Here is a 25,977-nt window from a genome sequence, read left to right as displayed (position 1 = left end):
ACCTTGTAAGTACTATTTCATTCAAGACTAGATTATATCAAGGATTTTTTTTTTGCAATACTCATTTATATTTTAGCCAGAAACAATTACACAAACACTAACAACTTATATCAGGGGCCACACAGCATGTAATATCTAAAAAGTTAGATAAATCTTACATTTAATAATTTCACAATTAAAATGGTGTTTTTATTTCCCCAGTAGTAAACCCATATATCAAAACCAAAAAATAATAAAGAAAAATGAAACTATCTTCAATTGTGAAGGTAATAAATATTTTTGAAAAGAGAATTTACCGTAAGAATCTATTTTGTATCCACCAAAAATAATGTATCTGAACTTAAAACAAAACTCACATTTTATTCAGGATGAAATAAACTATATCCCCTGGAGAAAGGAAAGGCTACCCACTCCAGTATTCTGGCCTGGAGAATCCCATGGACTGTATAGACCATGGGGTCACAAAGAGTCGGACACAACTGAGGGACTTTCATTTTCAAACTATACAAAATTGATTTTCTTCACCAAACTAAAAGCAATATTTTCTGTATTATTCCTACATACACCACAAAACACTTATTTTTGTAGGTTTTCTAGGTGTTGCTTAATACATTAAGTTTTAATAAATTACACAATAAAATTAAATTCAACAAGAAAGAAAGAAGTGACACATAAAATGACTTCAAGGTTAGTACTCAATGTACATTTCATTTCCTACTTCCCATCCTCTGTAACTTTCTGTGCTGCCTAACACAGCATCACAGTTAAGAGCCATCCTGCCTGACTTGGAATCTGGCCTCTGACACATCTAAGCCGTGTGACCCAGAGCTGGTAAGTTAGCAGCTCTGTGCTTCAGCTTCCTCTCTTTAAAAAGGGGTGACAAGAAGTATACTTACCTCAAAAGGCTGTTGAGAATTAAACACAAATGCATATTTGTACAGTACTTACAGCAGTGCCCAGGACACTGAATGCTTTATAAGGGTTATGAATCATGAGTGATATAACAGGACAGAGATCCACCAACAACAGGACTGGGTACAGCTGAGAATTTGTAAAGAGAGGCCTGGGGGAGTAGATGCCAGAACTCCTGACTGCAATTGCTAATCAAAATCAATTAGATGTCAGGGAGATGCAAGTACCCTCAGGAACATAAGCTAGATGACCCTAGTAAGGTTACTGACAAGACCCCGAAACGTCACACCCGCAAGGAGGAACTGTATATGATAAACAAAGGTGTTGCATGCAAAGTGTGTGTAAATATATCTATGCAAATACTCAAAAATTTAGTGATGCCCAGAGGAAACCATAGGCAATGCTAAAAATGATTTTTAAATCAGGGGAGGGGGGAACAACCAAAAAAAAAAATCACCTTGGCTACCAAACAGAGACTGTGTGTGTCTTCCTAGCACAGAGCACTTCCTCTACCATGCATCTAATTGGATTTCTCTCTAAAAACCAATAAACGAGTAAAACTAATCAAGAAGATCTGTCTCTACCACTGACTCAATAGCACAAGCTGCTTCTCAGGTTACTCCCCTGGAAATGGGATGTGGCACTTGAACAGAAAGAAGAGAAAATCAGTCTTTAAATAGCTCTTCAGAGACATCCTTGCATTCATGTCTCCTATTTACCATAGTAAATTCAATGTATGGAATGATCTATATGAGCTAATTGAATTTTTCTCATTTGTTTTGAGGCAAACAGAACAAACACATTTTGTTCTGGAAAAACATCAGGCAAAAACCACTCTTTAAAAATTAACTTCACAACGTCCCTTTTGACTCTGAGGCAAAGAAAGGGAGAAGCAGCCTGTTCCTCTGCCTATTAAGGACGTGACCCCAGCCTTGACGTAAAGCAAGAACAGTTTTGATCTGCAAAGTGCTGTTGGAAGCCACTGAGACAGCAGATCTTCAGAGCAATCCTCGATCTGTCCCAGTGAACACTGAGCTTACAATCTTATAAAGTAACTCATGCTAAAGATTTACTGAAAGTAACATCTAAGCCAAATGAAATCAGTCTAAAAGACTGCTCAATATTCTCAACTAAGTCTCTTCAGGTAACTGAAACCTAGGTAGTACAAGGAAAATCATGAGCTGTAATCACTTATATCAGGGGCCCCCAACTTCTGGAATCTGAAGCCTGAAGATCTGAGGTGGAGCTGATGTAATAATAAAAGTGTTCTATAAATCTAATGCGCTTGAATCATCCCCAAACCATCCCTTACCTCCTGCTACAGTCCATGGAAAAATTGTCTTCCATGGAACCTGGTCCCTGGTGCAAAAGGCTTAGGGACCACTGCTCCAGATTCTCACTGCTCAGAGACCAGGAGCACCAGGAAACAGGTTAGAAAGGCAAGGTTGCAGGTGCCCCCAGAACCACTGTATCCAAGCCTGCATTTTAAGCACGATCCCGTGCTCTGCACAGACACAAAAGCTTGAGATGCACTGGTCTGGATGCCCTCTTGCTGGTTACATCAAGACAAAGAACACAGTGATGCAATTAAATGTTTTGCCTTTCAAAAAGTACAGGCTTTGCAAGGGCAGTCAGGTACCCCTGTGGTACGTGGGGGCCACACACAACCCTTAGCTATCAAGACATTCTCAGAAAGGCTCAGAAACAACCCAAATGGGACACGTGAAATGCTTCCCAGACTCACGACAGGGAGTAAACAAAGACAGGTTGGTACCTGCAAAGCGCAAAGGAGCATCTTTGTCCAGGGCGATGAGTGGGGGGTCGAGGAGCACGGTGCTGTCGCTCTCCGTAACTAAGCCATGATATGTGGGCTCCAGCCACGGCTTGTGCTTGTTGACTGTGTTTAAAAAGAGAAGGAGGAGAAAGGACATAGGCCAGGTTAGAACTGTTATTTTCAACACCACCGCTTTTGAAAACATACATCCATATCATTAACAATAAAACCCTCATGAGTCTGAAAGGCCACGCTGCTATTTTTTGTGGCCAAGTCTGGTAACAAGATCCAAGTGGGATGAACTCCTAAAGAAATGCAGAAATTATCTGAGGCCAACCCCCGAAGCAACCAAAAATAAGAAATGAACTGCTCTAGAAACTGAAAGAAAGAAAAAAGATTGATGGTTACATGGACAGTTTCACAGACTAACTCATACCACCTCTGTTTTCAGCCGATCCTAGAAGAGTTACAAATAAAAATATGTTATCTCTTGGATTAAAAGATACAAACTGAACAACAAGGCCCTACTGTATAGCACACGGAACTGTACTCAAAATCTTGCAATAAACCATGGGTTTGTTGTTCATTTGCTAAGTCATGCAACCCCACAAACTATAGCCCACCAAGCTTCCCTGTCCTTCACTATCTCCTGGAACTTGCTCAAATTCCTGTCCACTGAGTCAGTGATGGAAAAGAATATGAAAAAGAATATACAGATATGATAACGATATAAAGATAAAGATAATGTACATGTGTGTATGAGAGAGAGAGAGAATATATATATAAGACCCCACAGACTGCAGCCCACCAGGATCCTCTGTCTATGGAATTCTTCAGACAAGAATACTGGGATGGGTAGCCATTCCCTCCTCCAAGGGGATCTTCCCGACCTAGGGATTAAACTCGGGTCTCCCAAACTGCATGTGTGCTAAGTCACGCAGATTCTTTACCATCTGAGCCACCAGGGAAGCCCACATTTAAGAGTATATTCTTAAATATATACATATATTTTTAAAGACAGAATCACTTTGCTGTATATCAGAAACACATTATAAATCAACTATACCTCAAAAAAAAACTTTTTTTTTAAAGAGATACAAACCGTTACATATAAAAATATGTAACAAAGGTAGACTGTATAGCACAGAGAAATACAGCCATTATTCGAAAATAACTTTAAACGGAAAGCAATCTATAAATACACTGAATCACTCTATCTTACACCTGAAACTAACATAATATTGTAAATCAACTATACTTCAATTTTTAAAATGTTATTTCTTTATGATAATAACAGTATTATTTAAAATTAGCATTACAAAAAGAAATGTAAAACAAATGGGTGAAACAAGATTTATAAATATAAAATTACAAATATAATAAATTAAAAGAAAATGATACGCAAAATTCCTAAAAAATCTGACTGAAAACAGTGATCAGGAAAAACCTGCTTTAAAAAATAATGATAATCTGCTCTGGGATCAGGACAGCCTGGACCCAAACTCCAGAGCCCCTCTATAATGTGCTGTGTGATCTGGAACATGAAACTGATTTCCTGATCTCAATTTCTTTTTTAAAATATTTACTTTTGGTTGCCCTGGGTCTTCATTGCTCCATGTGGACTTTCTCTAGTTACGGCACTTGAACTTACTGCAGTGGCTTCTCTTGTTGCAGAGAACAGGATCTAGGCACAAGGGCTTCAGTACTTGCAGCACAGGGGCTCAGTAATTGTGGCACACGAGTTTAGTTGCCCCGAGGCATGTGGAATCTTCCTAGACCAAGGATCAAACCCATGCCCCCTGCACTGGTAGGTGGATTCTCATCCACTGCACCACCAGGGAAGTCCTCAATTTCCTCTTTTGTGAAGCCTGGACCCCCATCCCCAACAAACCACAGGGCTGGGGTGGACAACTGGAGAAGTGATGTTTTTCCTTCTCAGTTGGGTACTAGCACTGCTCCTTTCCACACACTTGCACTCATCTCACACGCTAGTAAAGTGATGCTCAAAATTCTCCAAGCCAGGCTTCAGCAATATGTGAACCGTGAACTTCCTGATGTTCAAGCTGGTTTTAGAAAAGGCAGAGGAACCAGAGATCAAATTGCCAACATCTGCTGGATCATCAAAAAAGGAAAAGAATTCCAGAAAAACATCTATTTCTGCTTTATTGACTATGTCAAAGCCTTTGACTATGTGCATCACAATAAACTGTGGAAAATTCTGAAAGAGATGGGAATACCAGACCACCTGACCTGCCTCTTGAGAAACCTATATGCAGGTCAGGAAGCAACAGTTAGAACTGGACATGGAACAACAGACTGGTTCCAAACAGGAAAAGGAGTACTTCAAGACTGTATATTGTCACCCTGTTTATTTAACTTATATGCAGAGTACATCATGAGAAATGCTGGACTGGAAGAAACACAAGTTGGAATCAAGATTGCCGGGAGAAATATCAATAACCTCAGATATGCAGATGACACCACCCTTATGGCAGAAAGTGAAGAGGAACTAAAAAGCCTCTTGATGAAAGTGAAAGTGGAGAGTGAAAAAGTTGGCTTAAAGCTCAACATTCAGAAAACAAAGATCATGGCATCTGGTCCCATCACTTCATGGGAAATAGATGGGGAAACAGTGGAAACAGTGTCAGACTTTATTTTGGGGGGGCTCCAAAATCACTGCAGATGGTGACTGCAGCCATGAAATTAAAAGACGCTTACTCCTTGGAAGGAAAGTTATGACCAACCTAGATAGCATATTGAGAAGCAGAGACATTACTTTGCCAACAAAGGTCTGTCTAGTCAAGGCTATGGTTTTTCCTGTGGTCATGTATGGATGTGAGAGTTGGACTGTGAAGAGGGCTGAGCGCCGAAGAATTGATGCTTTTGAACTGTGGTGTTGGAGAAGACTCTTGAGAGTCCCTTGGACTGCAAGGAGATCCAACCAGTCCGTTCTGAAGGAGATCAGCCCTGGGATTTCTTTGAAAGCAATGATGCTAAAGCTGAAACTCCAGTTCTTTGGCCACCTCATGTGAAGAGTTGACTCACTGGAAAAGACCCTGACGCTGGGAGGGATTGGGGGCAGGAGTAGAAGGGGACGCCAGAGGATGAGATGGCTGGATGGCATCACTGACTTGATGGACGTGAGTCTGGGTGAACTCCAGGAGTTGGTGATGGACAGGGAGGCCTGGCGTGCTGCAATTCATGGGGTTGCAAAGAGTCGGACACGACTGAGCGACTGAACTGAACTGAACTGCTCCTTTCGTGTTTAGGGTAAGAACATCTGCTCTGACAGCCTGCTGATCTGAGAAAATGAATTTGTGGTTTCTGTCCATTTCGTTTTTCCCCAGCTGTGGCCCCCAGAGGGTCCGTGCTGAGACTTTCCTCTGGTTGAGGCCACCAAGCCCCTCCCTGGGTTCCTCTCTCCACCAGCCTATTTTGAGCTCCTTTCACAGTTGGAACCTTTCCATTTTCCTATTTTCACCTTCTGAGTATTCACATTATAACCTCAGGATATAGATTAACCATGGAATGACTCATGAAGCTAATGTGATTAAACGGAATGTTGTTGTTGTTCAGCCACTAAGTCATGTCTGACTCTTTGCCACCCCGTGGACTGCAGCCCACCAGGCTTCCCTGTTCTTCACTATCTCAAATTCATGTCCATTGAGTCAGTGATGGGGAAACAATGGAAACAGAGACTTTATTTTTGGGGGGGCTCCAAAATCACTGCAGATGGTGACTGCAGCCACGAAATTAAAAGATGCTTGCTCCTGGAAGAAAAGCTATGACCAACCTAGACAGTATATTAAAAAGCAGAGACATTAATTACTTTGCCAACAAAGGTCCGTCTAGTCAAAGCTATGGTTTTTCCAGTAGTCATGTATGAATGTGAGAGTTGGGACTACAAAGAAAGCTAAGTGTTGAAGAATTTATGCTTTTGAACCATGGTGTTGGAGAAGACTCTTGACAGTCCCTTGGACTGCAAGGATATCAAATCAGTCAATCCTAAAAGAAATTAGTTCTGAATATTCATTGGAAGGACTGATGCTGAAGCTCAAACTCCAATACTCTGGCAACCTCATGCAAAGAGCTGACTCATTGGAAAAGGCCCTGATGCTGGGAAAGATTGAAGGCGGGAAGAGAAGGAGACGACAGAGAATGAGATGGTTGGATAGCATCACTGACCCAATAGAAATGAGTTTGAGCAAGCTCTGGGAGGTAGTGATGGATACTGAAGCCTGGAGTGCTGCAGTATATGGGGTCGCAATGAATCGGACATGACTGAGAGACTAAACTGAACTGAGTCAGTGATACCATCCAACCATCTCATCCTCTGTCATCCCCTTCTCCTCCTGCCTTCAATCTTTCCCAGCATCAGGGTCTTTTCTAATGAGTCGGCTCTTCACATCAAGTGGGCCAAAGTACTGGAGCTTCAGCTTCAGCATCAGTCCTTCCAGTGAATATTCAGGGTTGATTTCCTTTAAGAGTCACTGGTTATAAAACTTTATTTCCATATAGTTGGGGCCTATTTCTTGAATGAACTACCCAGATTCTCTTTGGGCAGTCAACCAGAAGCGACTGAAACTAAATTTAAATGTTTAACTGTCTTTCATGCTGTGTGACCGTGATGTGGTCCTACTTTTCTTTGCTTTAACGATGATGGGACGAGGGGAGACAGTGAGGATCAGAAGCACCTGAGCCCCACCTGCACTAACTCCCATGTGACCTATTGAAGAAGCAGAGTGCTCACATGTGAAATTCCAAAGGTGCAGGCCTGTGTCTGCGAGGGGCAAGATGAGCGACCTGCTCTCTCCTTAATGACGCTTCCACCCGACATTTTATACAGGCTGCACCCAAACCAACAGCAAGTTCCCTGCCTTCACTTTCAAAGCAAACCCAGACCCACAGGGAGTTGGCTAAAGGGTATAGAGGGTTTTGGTTTTGCAAGACGAAAAGAGTTCCAGCGGTTGACTGCACAACAGTATGAATGAATGAACCCAATACCACTGACTCCAACACTTAAAAATGGTCAAGACGGGAAATTTTATGCTATGGGTATTTTACCACGTTAAAAAAAAAATTCCACACTCACAAAATAAACCCAGATGTAGCCATTTCTTATCCCCTGTGCTGTCTACTGAGAGCTATTACAAAAGTCCAGTAATGGCCTCCTCCCCATCTCGTGCACTGACTCGTCCCACAGCAGCTGGGGTACTGCTGTGATCATGGGGGTGGCTCAGAGCCTGCACTCTCAGAATCCATCTACACCAAAGATCCTGAGGACCCCGAACAACTCTGCCTTAGGAGGGCCTGTCTATCGGTAACAACAATAATAATCAGTGCTGAAAGTTAAAACCAAAGAAAAGCGTTAGTACTGATATTTGTTATTAATTCATTTTCAAAAACAAAGCCACTGTGAATTAACATAATATGTTAATGAAAATAAATATATATTTTAAAAGAGAGTTTACTAGGAAGACTGGCAATGCTTTACGTTCTGCAAATCCTTTCATGGCCCGGCTTAGCAGAAGACAGCTGGGTTCTCACCTCCACTCCTACAGCCAAGAGGCTGCATTATGATGCATCATGCAGCCTCTAGGAAACTCCAATGTGCATTCATGAAAAAAATGAGGAGAAAACAAGTGATGTCTTAATATAATTAAAACAGCTTTGACCTCTCGGATGCCCTCACAAGGTCTCTCGCCTCAGGCCTCTGTCGAAGCATTCGCTCCTCCAGCGCCAAAGACTCTGAGTGCTGGAAATAAAGAGTCCCCATAACAAAGACCGAAGACCTGGAGTGCCAAAACTAAGACTTGGGGCAGCCAAAAAAAAACAAAAAAACAAAAAACCACACAATAAAAGAGATTCCCCCCTCCAATTAAGACAGAGCCCGCTGCTCTGCCCCCCAGCCCCACTTTCTCTTTCTTTCCTCTGCTACTCCTCCTGACCACGAGCAGTCAGTCTAGGACCTGGGGCAGGCTACTTGGCTTCCCTGGGCCTCAGTTTCCCCATCTTTAAAATGGGGACAGCAACAGCACCCACCTCTGAGGTTCCCATGTGATCTAACCCGTCCCAAGTAAAATGCTCAGGATGGGATCAGGCACTCAGGAAATACCATAAGGGGCTGAGTTGTTGTTAATTCTCCAGTAAACATACACACACAAAACCATGGATTCCAGGAGGGTGTGACCCTTTTTCTCTACTTATTCCCAGGACTTAGGATCTCATTCCTCAGGAACTATCTAGTAAGTGAGTGAGAATATACCCATGGACGGTACAAATACAGTCAGTACCCTGGTTTATAAATTTTCTCATAGAGAAGAAAGTTTTAGTGTGGAGAACTGAAAAAAAAAAAATGTACTGGGTGTTTTAGATATTGGGAAGATGTCTATTTTTTGTTTCTGGCAGTTGGATGTTCCAGGAAAAGGAGACAAGAATTTTAGAGCCATCAAAATATTGAGGGATCTGCCTGGACAGGTACGTTCTCGTTAGATTACGAAGGGAACTGTTAATAATATGAAAGGAAACCTAGACCACAAAAACCAAAAACACAGTGCCTCTGGAGAACGTCCCCTCCTCTCCTAACAGCTGCTCCTGGAACAAGAGACTTAGTAAAGAAGAGCGTTCAGCTGGTTGTGGCACAATCTCCCCTTCTCCTCCAGAAACGTGCCCCAGGGGAAGGGTGGGAGGAAGGGATAGTTAGGGAGTTTGGGATGGACATGTACTCGATATTATATTTTAAATGGATAACCAACAAGGACCTACTGTACAGCACAGGGAACTCTGCTCAACAGTATGTGGCAGCCTGGATGGGAAGGGAGTTTAGGAGGGGAATGGATACATGCATATGTATGGCTGACTGGCTTTGCTGTTCACCTGATACTATCACAACATTGTTAATCAGCTGTACTGCGATACAAAATAAAAGTTAAAGGAAAAAACAAGACATAACCCCCAGGACAGTGGTGAGTTAGGTGGCTTGGTGCTCTGCAAGGGTCCCACAGTTGGCTGCATGCTTTGAGAGGACAGGGCTCCAGAGAGCACAGAAAACAGCCTCACTTTGCAACCAGGTTGAATGCTTCCCCTAACTGCTGAAACTCCTCATCCTCTCCAGGTCTTGTTAAACCGTCCTACAAGATAGGCTAGAACACTGGCTGGAGTTACAGATCTAAGACAGATAAACAGGCCATTTTAAAGAAAGCATTCCAAAAACCTCTGCTGTCTGTCACTAATCTCTCATTTGAAAACACAGAAGGCTAGGCACTTCCCTGGTGGTCCAGTGGCTAAGACTCCATGCTCCCAATGTAGGGGACCTGGGTTCGATCCCTGGTCAGGGAACTAGATCTCACATGCTGCAACTAAAACCCAACTCAACCAAATAAATAAATGCTAAAAGGAAAAAAAAATTCAGAGGCTATTAGTTCAATTCACTATTGATAATGTACTACTAAAAGCAATATTCAATTCCAATTTGTTTTCACATTTAAGATTTTATTAATAAAGTTACAAGCACAGTAAATAAGACTAAAGAACACTATTCCAATATGTGAGTCAGTAAAACTCCTGAGACTTAAACTAAGTGGATTTGCTTGGTAAGAAAGTAAAAAATATCAAGACAAGCAAACTACAGAAAATCTGTGATGAATTTCTGGCTACCCTAAGTGGAAAGGCCTGCAGCTGAAAATGGCTAATGGTTCAAGGGGAATAATAATTGAACAGCTATAGTCCCAGCTCTTTTATTTTCCCCCACTATTCTAATTTTATAGCTCAAATTTCTAAATTGCTACTTAAGCTGGCAGTAGAATGAAGAGATTTGGCCAGGTCCACTGACTGAGCTTTTAAATATTTAATAAATGATATTTTTAATATTTCATCACATTCAAGTGCATTATAAAATATTGATGGAAACAAGTGATTGATGTTTCTGTCATCATCCAAAAAAAGATCACAAATAAAGACATTAGACTACTGGCCATAAGTCCAGGAGTGGGTCACCATATTCAGAGTCTTTACCCAAGTCATTTCATTGCATTCTAGATCATTTAAAAAAGCCAGCTAAAGTTTGAATGCCACGGCATTAACCAAAATCACAGAATAGCAAGGCTAGCGACCAAACCTCTGCATGTGTGCTCAGCTGCTTCAGTCATGCCCCACGCTTTGCAACCCCATGGCCTGTAGCCTGCCAGGCTCCTCTGTCCATGGGATTCTCCAGGCAAGAATACTGGGTTGGGTTCCCATACCCTCCTCCAAGGGATCTTCCCGACCCAGGGATCGAACCTGCATCTCCTGTGGCTCCTGCACTGCAGGCAAGTTCTTTACCACTAAGCTACCTGGGAAACCTGATCAAACCTCTAAGTGTAGGGTGTTTCTGGGGTAGATACCTATCATTTTAGGACATGGCAAGTTTTTATGGTTGTGGTAGATTTTAATCATTAGAAACTGCCACTAATTGAAAAATTAAAATGAAAAGAATACAGCAGTCAACTCCAAGGTTAACCTGAAATATAAAACTTATGTCTCCCTAGCACTGGGTTGGCCAAAAATTCGTTCGGGTTTTCCATACCCAATATATCCCAACTCTCTGGACTAAAAAGAATGGCCCCTTATCCAGGTCACACAAGTTACAGACCCAGGCAAGGTGGTTTCAAAGCCTGCATGCAGTGGCCTTGACATCAACCCAGCACCACAAACAATTGCCTTCTGACTTCTTCGGTTACAAAGGGAAATCTACTGTTTTTCAGAAATCACTGTTTTGAGGTATGACCCTCCTCACTCCAGAACACCTAGCTTGGTCATATAAGGAAGATACTGACATCATAACATATAGTGACAGGTGACTTAGTTTTAAGAGTCTGTAGGCATCTCCCGTAAATCCTAGATGAGGTTACACGTTTTGTTTGCAGATTAAATGTTTAACCTCAATTCATCAAAAAAAATCTGCAATTAATGAACACTGCCACTAGGTGGCAACACGGCTCAGTGGTAAAGAATCCACCTGCCAAGGCAGGAGACTCAGGAGAGGCGGGTTTGATCCTGGGTCAGGACGATCCCCTGGAGTAGAAAATGGCAACCCACTCTAGTATTCTTGCCTGGAAAATTCCACGGACAGAGGAGCCTGGTGGGCTCCAGTTCATTGGGTCGCAAAGAGTTGGACACGATTAAGCGGCTGGGCACAGGACAGGCTTTGATTAAAAAATCCAGCTCTTACCAAGGAATGGGAATGTAATCTGAGTTAGCAGGCCCTTTGTTAAAGATGGGGGCTTCCCTCGCAGTTCAGTTGGTAAATAACTGGGCTGCAAAAAGACCCAAGTTTGTTCCCCGAGTGGAGAAGATCCCCCAGAGAAGGAAATGGCAACTCACTCCAGTATTCTTGCCTGGAGTTGTTAAAGATGATACACACAGATAGGTGTCATAAATGATAAGAGTATAAAATATCCACCTGACTTTTTTTCTCAAAAATATTGAAAATATTAAATATCCTGAAATATTCATAGTCCCCTAATTAAAATATACTGCCTCAGTCATAAACTCTTATTTAAATTAAACCATCCCTGATTCTTCAAAGCAGCTTAACATCAAAGGTCCCCTTGGCTTCCCATCATCACTGACTGGGAGTTAACTCTAAGACATCTTTCTTGAACACCTACTATGCATGCTCACACTGCAAGGAGTTGGGCTCTCAGGAAATCAAGTTACAAGCTTGGGAGCACACAAACATGTCAACATTCTACATTCTAGATGGTGTGGCTCCAGTGAAGGGGTTATGCGTTGTACCAGGAACTTCATCAGTCAGCAGGAGCCAAGATGACCAAGGGGCCACCATCACCAACATGGCAATGCCCCCTGCAAGAGGAAGGACAGGGCTCTGGAGCTGAAACTTCCGCCCAGAAGGGACACAAGCAGCTCCTAACTCATAGCCAGAACCAGCCACACAGCCCCATGAAAGCTCCCGGGGGTAGGGAGGTGCCATTCTACCCTGTGTCTGGTGAGAGAGCTGGGAATACCTGAGGTCAACCCTAGGAAGTTGAGTATTCCCACTTGAAGTACCAGGGGAGACCCTCTTCCCCAGGAACAGCCCTAACAAGAGAACAGGTTTCTCAGGAGTAAGAGTATTTTATCAGAATAAAGATACATATAAAGGTTCCTTTAAGAACTCAAAGCAAAGTTGCTGTATGATCCAGCAACCTCACTCCCTCAGCATGTATCTGACAAAACTATAATTTGAAAAGATACATGCACCCCAATGTCCAATAGAAGCACTAACAGCCAAGACATGGAAGCAACCTAAATGTCCATGGCTATGTAAATGGATAAAGATGTGTTACATATACACAATGGAATATTACTCAGCCATAAAAGGCAAAAAATAATGCCATTTGCAGCAACGTGGATGAACCTAGAGATTATCGTATTAAGTGAAGTAAATCAGACAAAGACAAATATCATATGACATCGCTTATGTGTAGAATCTAAAAGACTTATACAAATGAATGTTATTTATAAAACAGTAACAGACTCACAGACATAGAAAACAAACTCATGGTTGCCAAAGGGGAAAGTGTTAGTCATCCAGTCATGTCCAACTCTTTGCAACCCCATGAACTGTATGTAGCCCATCAGGCTTCTCTGTCCATAGAATTCTCCAGGCAAGAATACTGGAGTGGGTAGCCATTCCCTTCTCCAGGGGATTTTCCCGATCCAGGGATTGAACCCAGGTCTCCTACATTACAGGCACATTCTTAACCATCTGAGCCATCAGGGAAGTCAAAGGGGAAGGGGAGGTTAAATCAGGAGCTTGGGGATTAACAGGTACATACTACTATATATAAAATAAACAACGACGACCTACCATATAGCACAGGGTACTATATTCAATATCTTGTAATAACCTACAATAGAATCTGAAAATATGTGTGTGTGTGTAACCGAATCACTTTGTTTTGCACCTAAAACACAAAATCGTAAGTTAACTATACTTCAATTAAAACAGTTTTAAAAACACATGTAAGGTAGAAAGATAGAAAAATATATGGCTCATTCTAGGACTAGCAACACAGTCATGAACATGTGGCTCTGAGTGTGTAAGGAGAGGCTGGGCTGCGATTTAGGGGCAGATTGTTTAATTATTCTGTACCTATTTCTGCATCCTAACAGTGAGCATTCCTCTTCTGCTTCACCCCTGAGTTCTCTCAATTTTTTAAACAGTTGTTTGGTCACTTAGTTGTGTCTGACTCTTTGGCAACCCCATGGACTATAGCCTGCAAGGCTCCTTTGACCATGGGATTTCCCAGGCAACCAGTAGAGTGGGTTGCCATTTCCTTCTCTAGGGAATCTTCCCAACCCAGGGGTCAAACCTGGGTCTCCTGCATTGCAGGTGGATTCTTTACCACTGAGCCACCAGGGAAGCCCCCTTTAGACAGTGAGAAGCTGGGACTTTGGGATCAGACAGAACTTAGTGAGTTCTGTTTCTTACTCCCTGTGTAACTAGGGGCAGATTGTTGGAACTATTCTGTATCTGGTTCTGCATCCTAAGTAAGGAATGAGATCACCTTTCACAACCTTGTGTTGAGGATTACAAGTGAGGTAAGTGAAGGGTCCACTCTATGCCTGACACATGGATATCCAACAAATACTTGTTGATAAATTAATCGTAAGCAAAGGGTACACTTTAGAAGTAACAGCGAGTACAAAAGGACCAGAGCTTATGAGGCTCAGGAGGTGTTCCCATGACAACCTTCCTGTCACCATCTCCCTGAACACGACCTGCAGTGAAAGGGAATCCCTGCAGCCCACACTCAGGTGTAATTTCATCCCCCTCTACTCAGCAAAAGGAGAGAGAGGAATATTATACAGAGTGAAACTGTTAGATGTGAAACAACAGTGAAAAAACAACTGACTTTTTACCAGAAGAGGAAACTTTTTAATCAACCAAAGTAACAGTGAATGGAATTTATAAACAATAGCTCTCCTTTCCAGCTGAGGTTATTCCTGGTAACAATTCTGGCTAATCCAACATGGGTTTCCTCTGACTTTGTAAAATACGTTTTTAAATTACTCTTTTTAATTTTTTTCTAAAACTGAACATGTTCAAAGAATCACTAGACAAACTGTGTAGGCAGGTCTAAGGGCCTCTTCATCACAATTCCCAAATAAATTTAATGTTAAATAAAGTGTCTGAAAAATCTGTATGTGTTAGATATTATTTAGATGAGGGTTTTCAACCTCAGCACGGCTGTCATTCTGAACAAGATATTTCCAGGTGTGGCTCATCCCGTGCATCGCAGGATGTTCAGCAGCATCCCTGGCCTCCATCCACTAGATGCTGGCAGCATCTCTGCAGCTCTGACAACCCCAAACGTCTCTAGCCTCTGCCAAGACTCCTCTGGGGGCAAATGTCTTCCCCGGCTGCCACAGAGCCACTTAGACCTACCACCTTAAGGAAAGCCAAGGTTTTCCATGTTAAAATCATTTAAGGGGTTCAAAAATAGTCAACTTTACAAACTGTGTGTACGCCATCAATGGTGAAGTTCATCTCTAAACTAAAATCACCTTTCAGTGTAAAATGAATCCTTGAGCAAACAAGCAATTAATCTTTTTTAATGGTACAGTGGAACACTGCTTGTGTTTATTCCCATTTCAAGTTCACCTACTGTGAGCATGCAGCCCTGCATGTGAGGTGGTGTTATCTTGTAAGAGGAGAGGATGGTGACCTGCCTGCGGCGCCTGTCATTCCGTGTGTCGGGGATCGGGATGCGTGTCACGAGGTGAGACCAGAGTAAGCAAGAGTTGAAGGGGAGGAGCATGGATGCCCTTCTCCCAAGTTCAAAACGCTGAGGGGGAAGCAATAGAGACGGAAGCAAGGGAGAGAGATGGTGAGGGAAGACTAACAGCCTCAGGATGAGGGGATAGGAAGGGGCAGGAATGCAACTGGGGAAACCAGTTAAAGACGCTGGCAGCAGGAACAAGACGAGAAACAATAAGGGGCTGACCCAAGACTGGTTTGGCATCTGAGCTTCCACAGCACATGGTAGATGGGACAGCTGTTCCCCTCCTGGACTGAGAGTTAAGGAGGGACGACGGCTGGGGAGAATACAGGGAAAGGGGAATAGAAAGAATCTCTCTGATTCTCTTCCTTCTTTCCATTGTCCATCCATCCATCAACTCATCTGTCCATCTCTCCAGTCCATCCATCATCAACCTATCCACTGTCCAACATCCATCCACACTCCATCCATTCACACTCCATCCATCCACAGTCCATCTATCCATCACCCATCATCAATCCATCATCCATTTCCACTGCCCATCCACTCCTCATTCATCCACCCATACATGCATACATCGTCCACCCATCCATGGGCCATCCATTCATCTATCTTTACTGAGCCACAGGTAGTCTTCTAAGTGCTGCGGAAACAGTGGTGAAGAGAACACCTCCTGCCCCTGAAGAGCTTGTGTTATGGTTGATTAAAATATTTTAAGCACATTCTGCAAAGGAATTCTTAGGGAACAAAATCACACTTTCTACTATTCCAACTTTTCCAAGCAAGGGGCCCTTCTAATTATCCCTTCAAATTTCAAACAAGGTTTTCAATTGTTATAAAATATGCATTTACCATCTCAACCAGTTTTAACTGTACCACCCAATGGCATTAAGTACATTCAAATCCAGGACACTTTTCAGCCTGCACAATTGAAATTCTGTCCCCATTAAACAGATTCTCCATTCCTTCATGCCAGCCCCCAGCAACTATCAGTTTACCTTCTGCCTCTTATGACTACTCTAGGCACCTCAGAAAAGCAGATACCTGTACTTTTATGATTGATTTGCTTTCATTAACATAATGTCCTCAAGGTTCACTGATGTTACAGCATGTGTCAGAACTCCCTCCCTTTGCAAGACTGAATAGTATTCCACTGTATATACTGCCTATGTGCTCAGACGCTAAGTCACGTCCGACTCTTTGTAACCCCATAAGACTGAAACCAGCCAGGCTCCTCTGTCCATGGGATTCTCCAGGCAAGAATACTGGAGTGGGCTGCCATTTCTTCCTCCAGGGGATCTTCCCAACTCAGGGATCAAACCCACGTCTCTTGCGTTTCTTGCAATGGCAGGCAATTCTTTACTCCTGAGACACCTGGGAAGCCCATGTGTATACTGCTGTTTATCCATTCTTCCATCAACGGACACTTGGGTTGCTGCTATCTTTCAGCTACTATGAAGAGTGCTGTCATGAACATGTACACATACCTTCTCAAGACCCCGCTTTCAATTCTTTAGGCTACATACTGTGAAGTGGGTCATAGAGTAATTCTACTTTTAATTTTCTGAGGAAGTGACATACTGTTTTCCATAGCAGCTGCACCATTTTATGTCCCCACCAACAGCGCACAGGCTTCCAATTTCGCCACATCTTCACCGACACTTGCTATTTTCTGGTTTTTGACAGTAGCCATTGCGATGCATGAGACCAAACAAGTTCTCCATCAGGTGATTTAATCTTTTTATATAAGATATAAAAGACAGACTAGAATAATGAGTCCCATGGTCCCAAGATTCAACCACTACAATTACCAACACAGTGCCAGTCTTGTTTGATTTATACATTCCCATTCCTACCACAAATTTCAAATATTCTGAAATGAATCCCAGACATTATATTAAATCCACCCTTCAATACTTCAACATATATCTCTAAAAGATAATGACTCTTTTGGAAACTAACCATAATGGCACTATCATCTAAAAATTCACAGTAATTAATGTCAAATATCCAGTCAGGATTCAAACTTATCTGTTTTGGTGTATCAAATAATTTGGCTTGGTACATCTCTCTGTGATGTGTCATTGTGAACAGTACTTTGATCACCCTTAAACAATAATGCTTCAATGGTTTCCACAACATCCCAATTTTTGTTTCACCATCGAGCATGTTTATTAAGTATGCTTTTTGTAGATGTTCTTTATCAGTTGAGAGAGCTCCTCTCTATTCCTAACTTGCTGGATTTTCTATCGTGAATGGGTGTGGGATTCTGTCAAATGCTATTGCTGCATTAACTGATACGACCATGTGATTTTATGAATTTTCTTTAACCTGCTAATATGATGGTTACTGATTTTTTAAATGATGAAACAGCCTTGTGCATGCAGAATAAATCCCATTTGGTCATTGTGCAAAATTCTTTTCGTATATCACTGGATTTGATTTGCTGCTGTTGTATTGAGGACTTTTATTTTGTATTTGTTGGTATTTATTTAGGGCTTCCCCGGTGGCTCAGATGGTAAAGAATCCATCTGCAATGTGGGAAACCAGGGTTCGATCCCTGGGTTGGGAAGATCCCCTGGAGGAGGGCATGGCAATCCACTCCAGTATTCTTGCCTGGAGAATACCCATGGACAGAGGAGCCTGGTGGGCTACAGTCCATAGGGTCGCAAAGAGTTGGACACGACTGAGCAACTAAGCACACAGCACACACACTGAGATTGTCAAATATGAAAACACACGACACACGGCAGGAGGTTTTAGGGGCCTCAAATGCCCATTGACACCAGTCCAGGTAAGAATCACTATTCCCAAACACAGTGAAATCTCTATTAGCTGGCCCTCAGAAACCTGGCATCTTCCCCTTGCACCTCAATGTAACTGGAAATCAAACTGTAAAATTACGTTTCTTATGTGCATGTGGTTCTCAAATTGTACTTGTATTTCATGGTCTTCCACAGCAACACCTTACCAGTTCATGGAGACTTCCTCATTGACCCTGGGAGAGAGCCAGGGAAGAAATAACAAATTAGGAAAGATACTGTTGCTGCATTTTTAAAGTATGTAAAGGTTAATGACACAGAAAGGCTGAAGGCAACAAAGAAGTTAATTTGAAGCTGAAAAGATAGTCTGCTTTGAATAATGGTGAGGAGTCCAACTGATAAAGATAGAAGCCTTACACATTTATTGAGAATAACTTTAAAAATAACTTCCAAGAGGACTGCTTCCATCTTGTCCCCCTAATTAATTTTATAGAAGGGCATCTTTGTTACACTAGTCAAGAGGTTACTTAAGTAAACATTCCTTTTTTTTTTTTTTAAGTAAACATTCTTAACTTCACTGTTAGCAGAAAGAGGCAAAGGAAACTGAGTGGGTGGGTGGGCAGATGGATCCACAAGCAATAGAATAAGGATTTCCTTCTTCAAATAAGTTCCAGGTCTGCTCTACAGATGAGTCTGTGACAATCTACTTGTACCATCCACAGCACAGTATAATTACTGATCCAAAGTCATCCAGGGAGTTATTTAGCATATTTAATTCACTACTATCAGGAAAACGTGGACATTTTAAAGTAGCCTCTAATAAAAATTTTTTTTAACATTTAAGAAGGCTACTGAGGGACTTTCCTGGTAGTCCAGCGGCTAAGACTCCGCACTCCCAATGCAGGGGGCCCAGGTTTGATCACTGGTCAGGGAACTAGATCCCACAGGCTGCCACTAACAGTTTGCATGCTACAACTATCGATCCCAGTGCAGAAAAATAAATAAATATTTTTTTAAAAAACAAACAAAAACCCTTTAAAATTTTTTAAAATTTTTTAAATAAAGAGGCTACCTACCCTTCAGTTATCCATCATCTCATTTTTTTAACACTCAAATTTCCACAGTACGTTGTATTTAACTCTCCAAAGTAATAATTAGCAAGTCTAACTGTAATGCCTGTGTTCCACGGTTAGTCTCCTGAGCTCCGTGGATGCTCTCTCCCGTGGTAACTGAGACCCTCTTGTGAATGTCACAAATGTGATGCGGCAACCACTCCAGTGTGGGAGCCTCATGTCCAGCTGCAACATGGCTTCCAACAGCAAAAGCCCTTGCCCAACTCCTCCGGAAGTTCTAGGTGATAGGCAAGGAGCACGGGGCAGACAGTCTTTAAACTTCTGGGAAGCAGGGGCGAGGTCTCCTTCAGGGTTTGCACTGGGAAGCGACAAGGCAGAAGTGCTCCAGGCTCACAGGATTCCTCTAGAGACCTGGTCATGAAAACTCCACAACCACCTGGCCCCTGTGCTGGGAGCCCTCCCCTCAGCTATAGCCTCCCTGGGAACGGAGGAGGCACCTGGCCCCAGTCCCACAAGACCCCACAGTGATGCACGAGGGTGGTCTGCAGGCTGACATCCCCAGGAAGCCTAGGGATCTTCTCTGACCAACACGGTGGGCACTCAGGTTAGGCTGAGGGGGCCCTATGAGCTTTCCTTGTGCTCTGTTTTCTCTGGTAGTGGCTGTCTGTGCATGAATACTGAGATATCTCAGAACGCAGCCTTGGGAGGCAAAGAAGAGGTAGGAAACTGGAGGAGCTTATTAAAATTAGCATCCTACCAGAAGAGGGGAGCCCAAACCACAGAGGGCAAAGAATACACTGAATTCACATACTACAGCAGTGCTCTGTAACTGGGGTGTGGGGCAGAACCTTCTAGACCTGGTCTCCTGGGCCATGCCCTGGAGTCTGAGCCAGTCAGGCTGACCAGGAACCAGGCAGGTTGGAACCAGACATTCGCCCAGAAGTTCTGCTGTGCTCCCCAACAATGAATAGACATATCAGGCGAAGTTCATGAAGAGGCACTGGCAGAGTTCTCTTTAAGGGAAACTGGGCAATTCTCACTTGTGTTCTCTTAAATGCTTTCTTGCTCTCTGTTACACACCAACCCCCACCCCTCCCCGCCCAACCCTCACCACTATCCCCAGAAAGCCATTTTGTGAGACACCTGTCTTCAGCTTCATTCTTCTGGGATACTTATAACTGGTACCAACTACAGCCCCTGCTTTTGTTTCAGCACAAGAGCCCTCTTTAAGCAAAAGCATTTCATGCTTGACTCTATTCCCTGAAATGAGATGTACGGCAAGGCCATGCATTGATTTTCAGGTCACCCCACCGCCTTTCTGTACATGCAGTGCTGCATACTCATCTGCCTCACCCCATCCCCACCCCATTAGAGTGTTTCCAGATTTTCGTCTTCATTTGTACCAAATCCACACTTACCTACTCTAACTTTCCACCTTTCAGAACCCTTCTAGGACTAGTCTGACAAACTAATTTGAGCTGGGTGCAAATGAAGGATAATGACCAGATACCCACAACTGCATTTTGCAACATATTTCAATGATTTAATGTAAATGTAGGAATGAAGGTAAGAAACGCAGGCACCCTGCCAGGTGGTTGAAGAAAATATTTTTGGAACAGAGCCCTTGAAAGCCTCTCAGTTCATATCTTACGTGCATGGAAATTATTCAGAGTACATGTATTTTTATGCAGTTTTGTACAGAATTAGACAGATAGAATGACAGGAATAAATCTACTGCCAAACCACTCTTGGAGCGTTTCAAGTCATTGATATGTACATATCCATTTCTCAATTTACTCTTACAATGCAAGTCAATCAGGAATCTAGTTATGCAAAAAAGCACCTGCCATGAATTCCTTAAATTTCCTATTCTGCAATGTTATCAGGAAATACAGGCTGGGTTTGCCCTTTTCTTTCTTTTTTATCATCATCACACTTGTCTTGAATTAAAACAGGGCAGGGCGCTGTCCTGAATCATAACATAATAGTCCAGTGGTAGTTTCCAAGTTCTGCATGCTTTTTTAGTCTCCTGACCTTCATATACAATGGAAAACTTTATCATATATAGTTCAGAAAAGGCCACAGAATGTTCAAGACTTTGTGACATTCACTATCAATGCAATGTTCTTAACAGCTGTTACACAAAGTTCTGTTGTAACTTGACTGGAATTGTCTAATAAACCTGAGATACCTGATTGGGGAGGATAAATGTTTTTACATAAAAGTTTTACATTATTTAAAATATAGGGACTTCCCTGGCAGTCCAATGGTTAAGACTCAAGGCTTCCACTGCAGAGGGCACAAGTTCAATCCCTGGTCAAAAAACGAAGATCCCACATACCATGCAACATGGCCGGAAAAATAAAATAAACGTAAAGGTTTTGTGATCAACACAAAATATGAAACAGCTCAATCTTATTTTGCCACTGAGTCTCTCAAGAAGCACATTTATGTTAACAAAAGCAGACTCAACATAGTGATGAGAGAAAGTCCAAGACTGGGGAAGACATGAAGGAACAAACAAGGACGTAGTTTCCCCTAAGTTATTCTAGGTGTTTCAAACCCCAAGGCGTTGAAAACAGACTTGCAGAGAAAATAAGAGGTTGTGGACATATGCTATAGCCAATCTTTAAGGAATCTGTGAAGAATATGGTATCTGGTTCAAGACCTGGAAGAAAATGAACATTTTTAGCTATATTTCAGTAAGTCTGCACTGACCCTGGGCAAAATTCTAGATTGGTTTCTGTGCCTTTAGAGAAGAAAAGAAAATCACAAATAGTTGGTAACATTATTCACAAGAAGAGGTATTAAATAAACATTTTCTCTTTTGAGAGTTATTAGGAAAGTCACCAGAAAGCTAGAAAAATAACATCAGTTTCAAGTTATGAAGTGCCTTGATAAAAATTTTACTCAACTACGAGGCATTTGAATCTCTAAAAATAGTATATTAAACCTTGAAAAGCATTTAACGAGACCATTCCTCATTTCCTCATGACTGAGAACAAGATGGCAAGGTGGAAAACTGGATAGAAATAAAAGTGGGTGGACTTATAGTGACCATCCCAAAAGGTCACTGAAGAAATGCACCCCAGAAACCTGGACCAGACTCTGGTAACCCTTCGAAGGCTCATTCTCAGTTAGTGCTCTTTATCCTCCGTATCAAAGCGGAGAATCACACGAAGCTAGAATGGACACTTAGAAACGTGGAGTCAGGATTCAAAATTACCTGACAGTGTGGAGAGGCAGATCACGTGCAGCAAGAAGAAATACAATGGAGACGAACGTGAACACCAGCACCAGTGCACAGCATCTGGTCACAGTTCAGGACCAATGTGGAGGTTCCTGGGACTGGGGTTAATAAAGTAGGTATGAAGGGACAGCCAAGAAGCTTAGACAAGGGGTAGTGGCCACATGCCACTCCAACTCCACTCCTGTTGTGTGGAACTCTATTAAACCTTCTGCCCCATCTAAAAGGTGGTGTCGACACCAGGGAGCACCCAAAGAGAAAGTAACCAGGCAGGCTGGCAGAAACAAGCTGGTACATAAAAAGCCGGTATAGGGAGGGAAGGAAAGAAGAAGGGATGGTAACTTCCTTTGTGGGTGGGGATGCAGAATGGTTCAGCCACTGGTTTGGCAGTTCCTCAATAAATTACACATAGGATTACTGTATGACCTAATAATCCCACTCCTAGGTATATACTCCAAAGAATTTAAAACTCAAATACAAACTCAAACAATTACCCATATGTGAATATTCATAGCAGCACTATTCATGACAGCTGACAGCTGCAAACAACCCAAAATGTCCATCAACAGATGAATGGATAAATAAACTGTGCTATATACACATGGGGGAATATTACTTGGCCAAAAAAAGGAACGAAGTACTGATATATGCTGCAATGGGAACAAATGTCAAAAACATTAAGAAGTCATACATAAAAGGTCTCATACTGTATGACTCCACTTACATGAAATATTCAGAATAATTAAATCCACAGAAAGCACAGAAGCGGTTGCTAGGGCCTTGGGGGAGAGGGGGAGGGAGTCACTGCTTAAAGGGTATGCGGTTTCCTTTTGGGTAGTGAAATGTTTTGGAACTACGCAGAGGCGGTGGCTGAACATCACTGTGAATATTCTAAATGCCACTGAACTACACACTTTAAAACATTATGTTGAGTGACTTCCTTGGCAGTCCAGTGGCTAAGACTCTGAGCTCCTAATGCAGGGGGCTTGGGTTCAATCCCTGGACAAGGAACTATTAATAGATCCCATAAGCTGCAACTAAGACCTGGCACAGCCAAATAAGTAATTTTTTAAATTAAAAAAAAAAATTTAATTTTATAAAAACTATAGAGAAGTAAAAGGATGAGTGGTTGGTTGCTAGGAGTTCAGGGAGCAGGAGGAATGAACAGATGAGCACACAGATGGAGGACAATGAAAGTACTCTGTACGATACCACAGTGGTAGAGACCTGTCACTATACATTTGTCAAAACCATGGAACACACATGTGTGAACCTGAAACTCTGGACCTGGTGAGGACATATCAAAGTTCTTCAACTGAATAGCAATATTGGGGGAAAGTGTGCATGTGTGGGGTGGGGGCATATGGAAATTCTCTATACTTTGCATTCAATTTTGCTGTGAACTTAAAACTGATCTAAAAAACAAGTTTATTAATTTGTTATTTTTTGAATGCAATGGATTCTCGAAGCATCTTAACATTTATTTGATTCTACCCTTCTAAGTAGATCCATGTTTCCTAAATGTATACACCACAAGGGTCCCTGTAAACTATAGGGGAGATGCAGGATATTTTAAATTTGAGGGAAATGTGACACTTTAAGTCTGTCAGGTAGAGACAAGCTGCTGCTGTGCTGTGCTTAGTTGCTCGGTTGTGTCCAGCTCTCTGCAATCCCATGGACTGCACTCCGCCAGGCTCCTCTGTCCATGGGATTCTCTAGGCAAGAATACTGGAGTGGGTTGCCATGCCCTCCTCCATGGGATCTTCCCAACCCAGAGATCAAACCTAGGTCTCCCGCATTGCGGGTAGATTATTTTACCGTCTGAGCCACCAGGGAAGCCCAGACCAGCTGCTAGTTTGGGGTAGTTCATAGCTCAACAGCAGACTGCACTGCATTCCTTTTGATGGTGTCATAGCTTTGCAAGGCTGAGTTTTCAGCAGTTGCTGTGATCCAAAGAAGTGTCCTGGGAAAATTAATATGGAACAGAGAAGAGGGCGTCAGTGTCCGATCACACTCCAGCTTTGAGAAGCTGTGCCCTGCTCGACAGGAGCACACAGTCCATTAGTAAGTTCCTGGAATTATTTTAAGATGAATTAAAAGTATTATTATTTTTTTCTTTCAATTTCTCTGTATTTTTTTCAAACTGCTACTATGCTGTTAGGATATAAATGTTAGATGCTGGGATGTAAATATTAAGCTGGTTGGACCTAAGCTAATTAAAAAGAATTGTTGGGCATTTCTTTTGGCTCTGTGAAAAGATTACTGAGGCACCAAGGTCCTGTGGGCAGAGACGGGCTGGAGGGGCTCTGGAGCAGACAATGAACACAGATACACTCAGGACATGTGTTAAGGCTAACAACCCTGTAAGGTAGATACTATTACTCCCTTTCACAGAGGGAAAAAATGAGGCACAGAGAGGTTATGGAAGCTGTTGGTGAACACCCAGAAAGCGAGCAGCAGAGCTGGGATGTGAACCCAGGAATCTGGCTACAGAGTCCATGTTCTTCTCCATTCCATGGCACTTACAGAGGGCCAGCACTTCTGTGGAGAGGAAGAGGCAGAGCTGAGATCAAGGTTGTTGTTCAGCCGCTAGTGAAAGAAAGTGAAAGTCGCTCAGTCGTGTCTGACTCTTTCTACTGCAAATTCTCTAGGAATTCTCTAGGCCAGCAGAATATTGGAGTGGGTAATTGTTCCCTTCTCCAGGGGATCTTCCCAACCCAGGGATTGAACCCAGGTCTCCCGCATGGCAGGCGGATTCTTTACCAGCTGAGCCACCAGGAAAGCCCAAGAATACTGCAGTGGGTAGCCTATTCCTTCTCCAGTGGATCTTCCCAACCCAGGAATCGAACCTGGGTTTCCTGCATTGCAGGCAGATTCTTTACCAGCTGAGCTACCAGGGAAGCCCCAGTAGCTAAGTTGTGTCCAATTTAGTTGCTAAGTCGTGTCCAACTCTTTTTCGGCCGTTTGGACTGTAGCTTGCCAGGTTCCTCTGTCCATGGGATCTCCCAGGCAAGAATATTGGAGTGGATTGCCATTTCCTTTTCCAGGGGATCTTCCTAACTCAGGGATCGAACCCATGTCTCCTGCATTGTCAGGTGGGTTCTTCACCACTGAGCCACCAGGGAAGCCCTAAGACCAAGGACTTTCTGACAGTGAAAACTGCCCTCCAAAATGGAAGACGCTCTCTGATTAGATGACTTCCAGTGTGGACTGGCCAACTAGCACCAGTGCTCAGAGAGCATTACATCCAAAGTTTCACAACACCATTTCTAAAGCTCTTGTCAACTCCATAACTGATTTGAGCACAGTGTGAAGACTTCTGAGATACTCGCATAAAAACAAGCGCTACAGAATTTAAGAGTACAAATTTATGTCAATACAATGTACCTTCCTTCAGAATTTTTAATACTCCAATTTCATCATCTTTCCTGACTCAACTGCACGT

The 25,977-nt window shown here is 42.6% G+C and overlaps 1 protein-coding gene across 10 annotated transcripts in view; it reads right to left on the bottom strand.

Moving 5' to 3' along the window:
- Positions 1 to 25,977, bottom strand: part of CLSTN1 (calsyntenin 1) — a 75,982-nt gene that overhangs the window by 36,687 nt on the left and 13,318 nt on the right. For all 10 annotated transcript variants that reach the window (XM_027564965.1, XM_027564966.1, XM_027564968.1 and 7 more), the window contains exon 2: positions 2,687 to 2,809. In XM_027564965.1, coding sequence (XP_027420766.1) covers positions 2,687 to 2,809 — 123 coding nt within the window. The remainder of the gene's footprint in view (positions 1 to 2,686; positions 2,810 to 25,977) is intronic.

This window comes from Bos indicus x Bos taurus, chromosome 16, assembly GCF_003369695.1.
Source record: "Bos indicus x Bos taurus breed Angus x Brahman F1 hybrid chromosome 16, Bos_hybrid_MaternalHap_v2.0, whole genome shotgun sequence".
Lineage (NCBI taxonomy): Eukaryota > Metazoa > Chordata > Mammalia > Artiodactyla > Bovidae > Bos > Bos indicus x Bos taurus.
The sequence above is the reverse complement of the archived record's forward strand: the minus strand, read 5'-3'. Positions and strand labels throughout refer to the sequence as shown.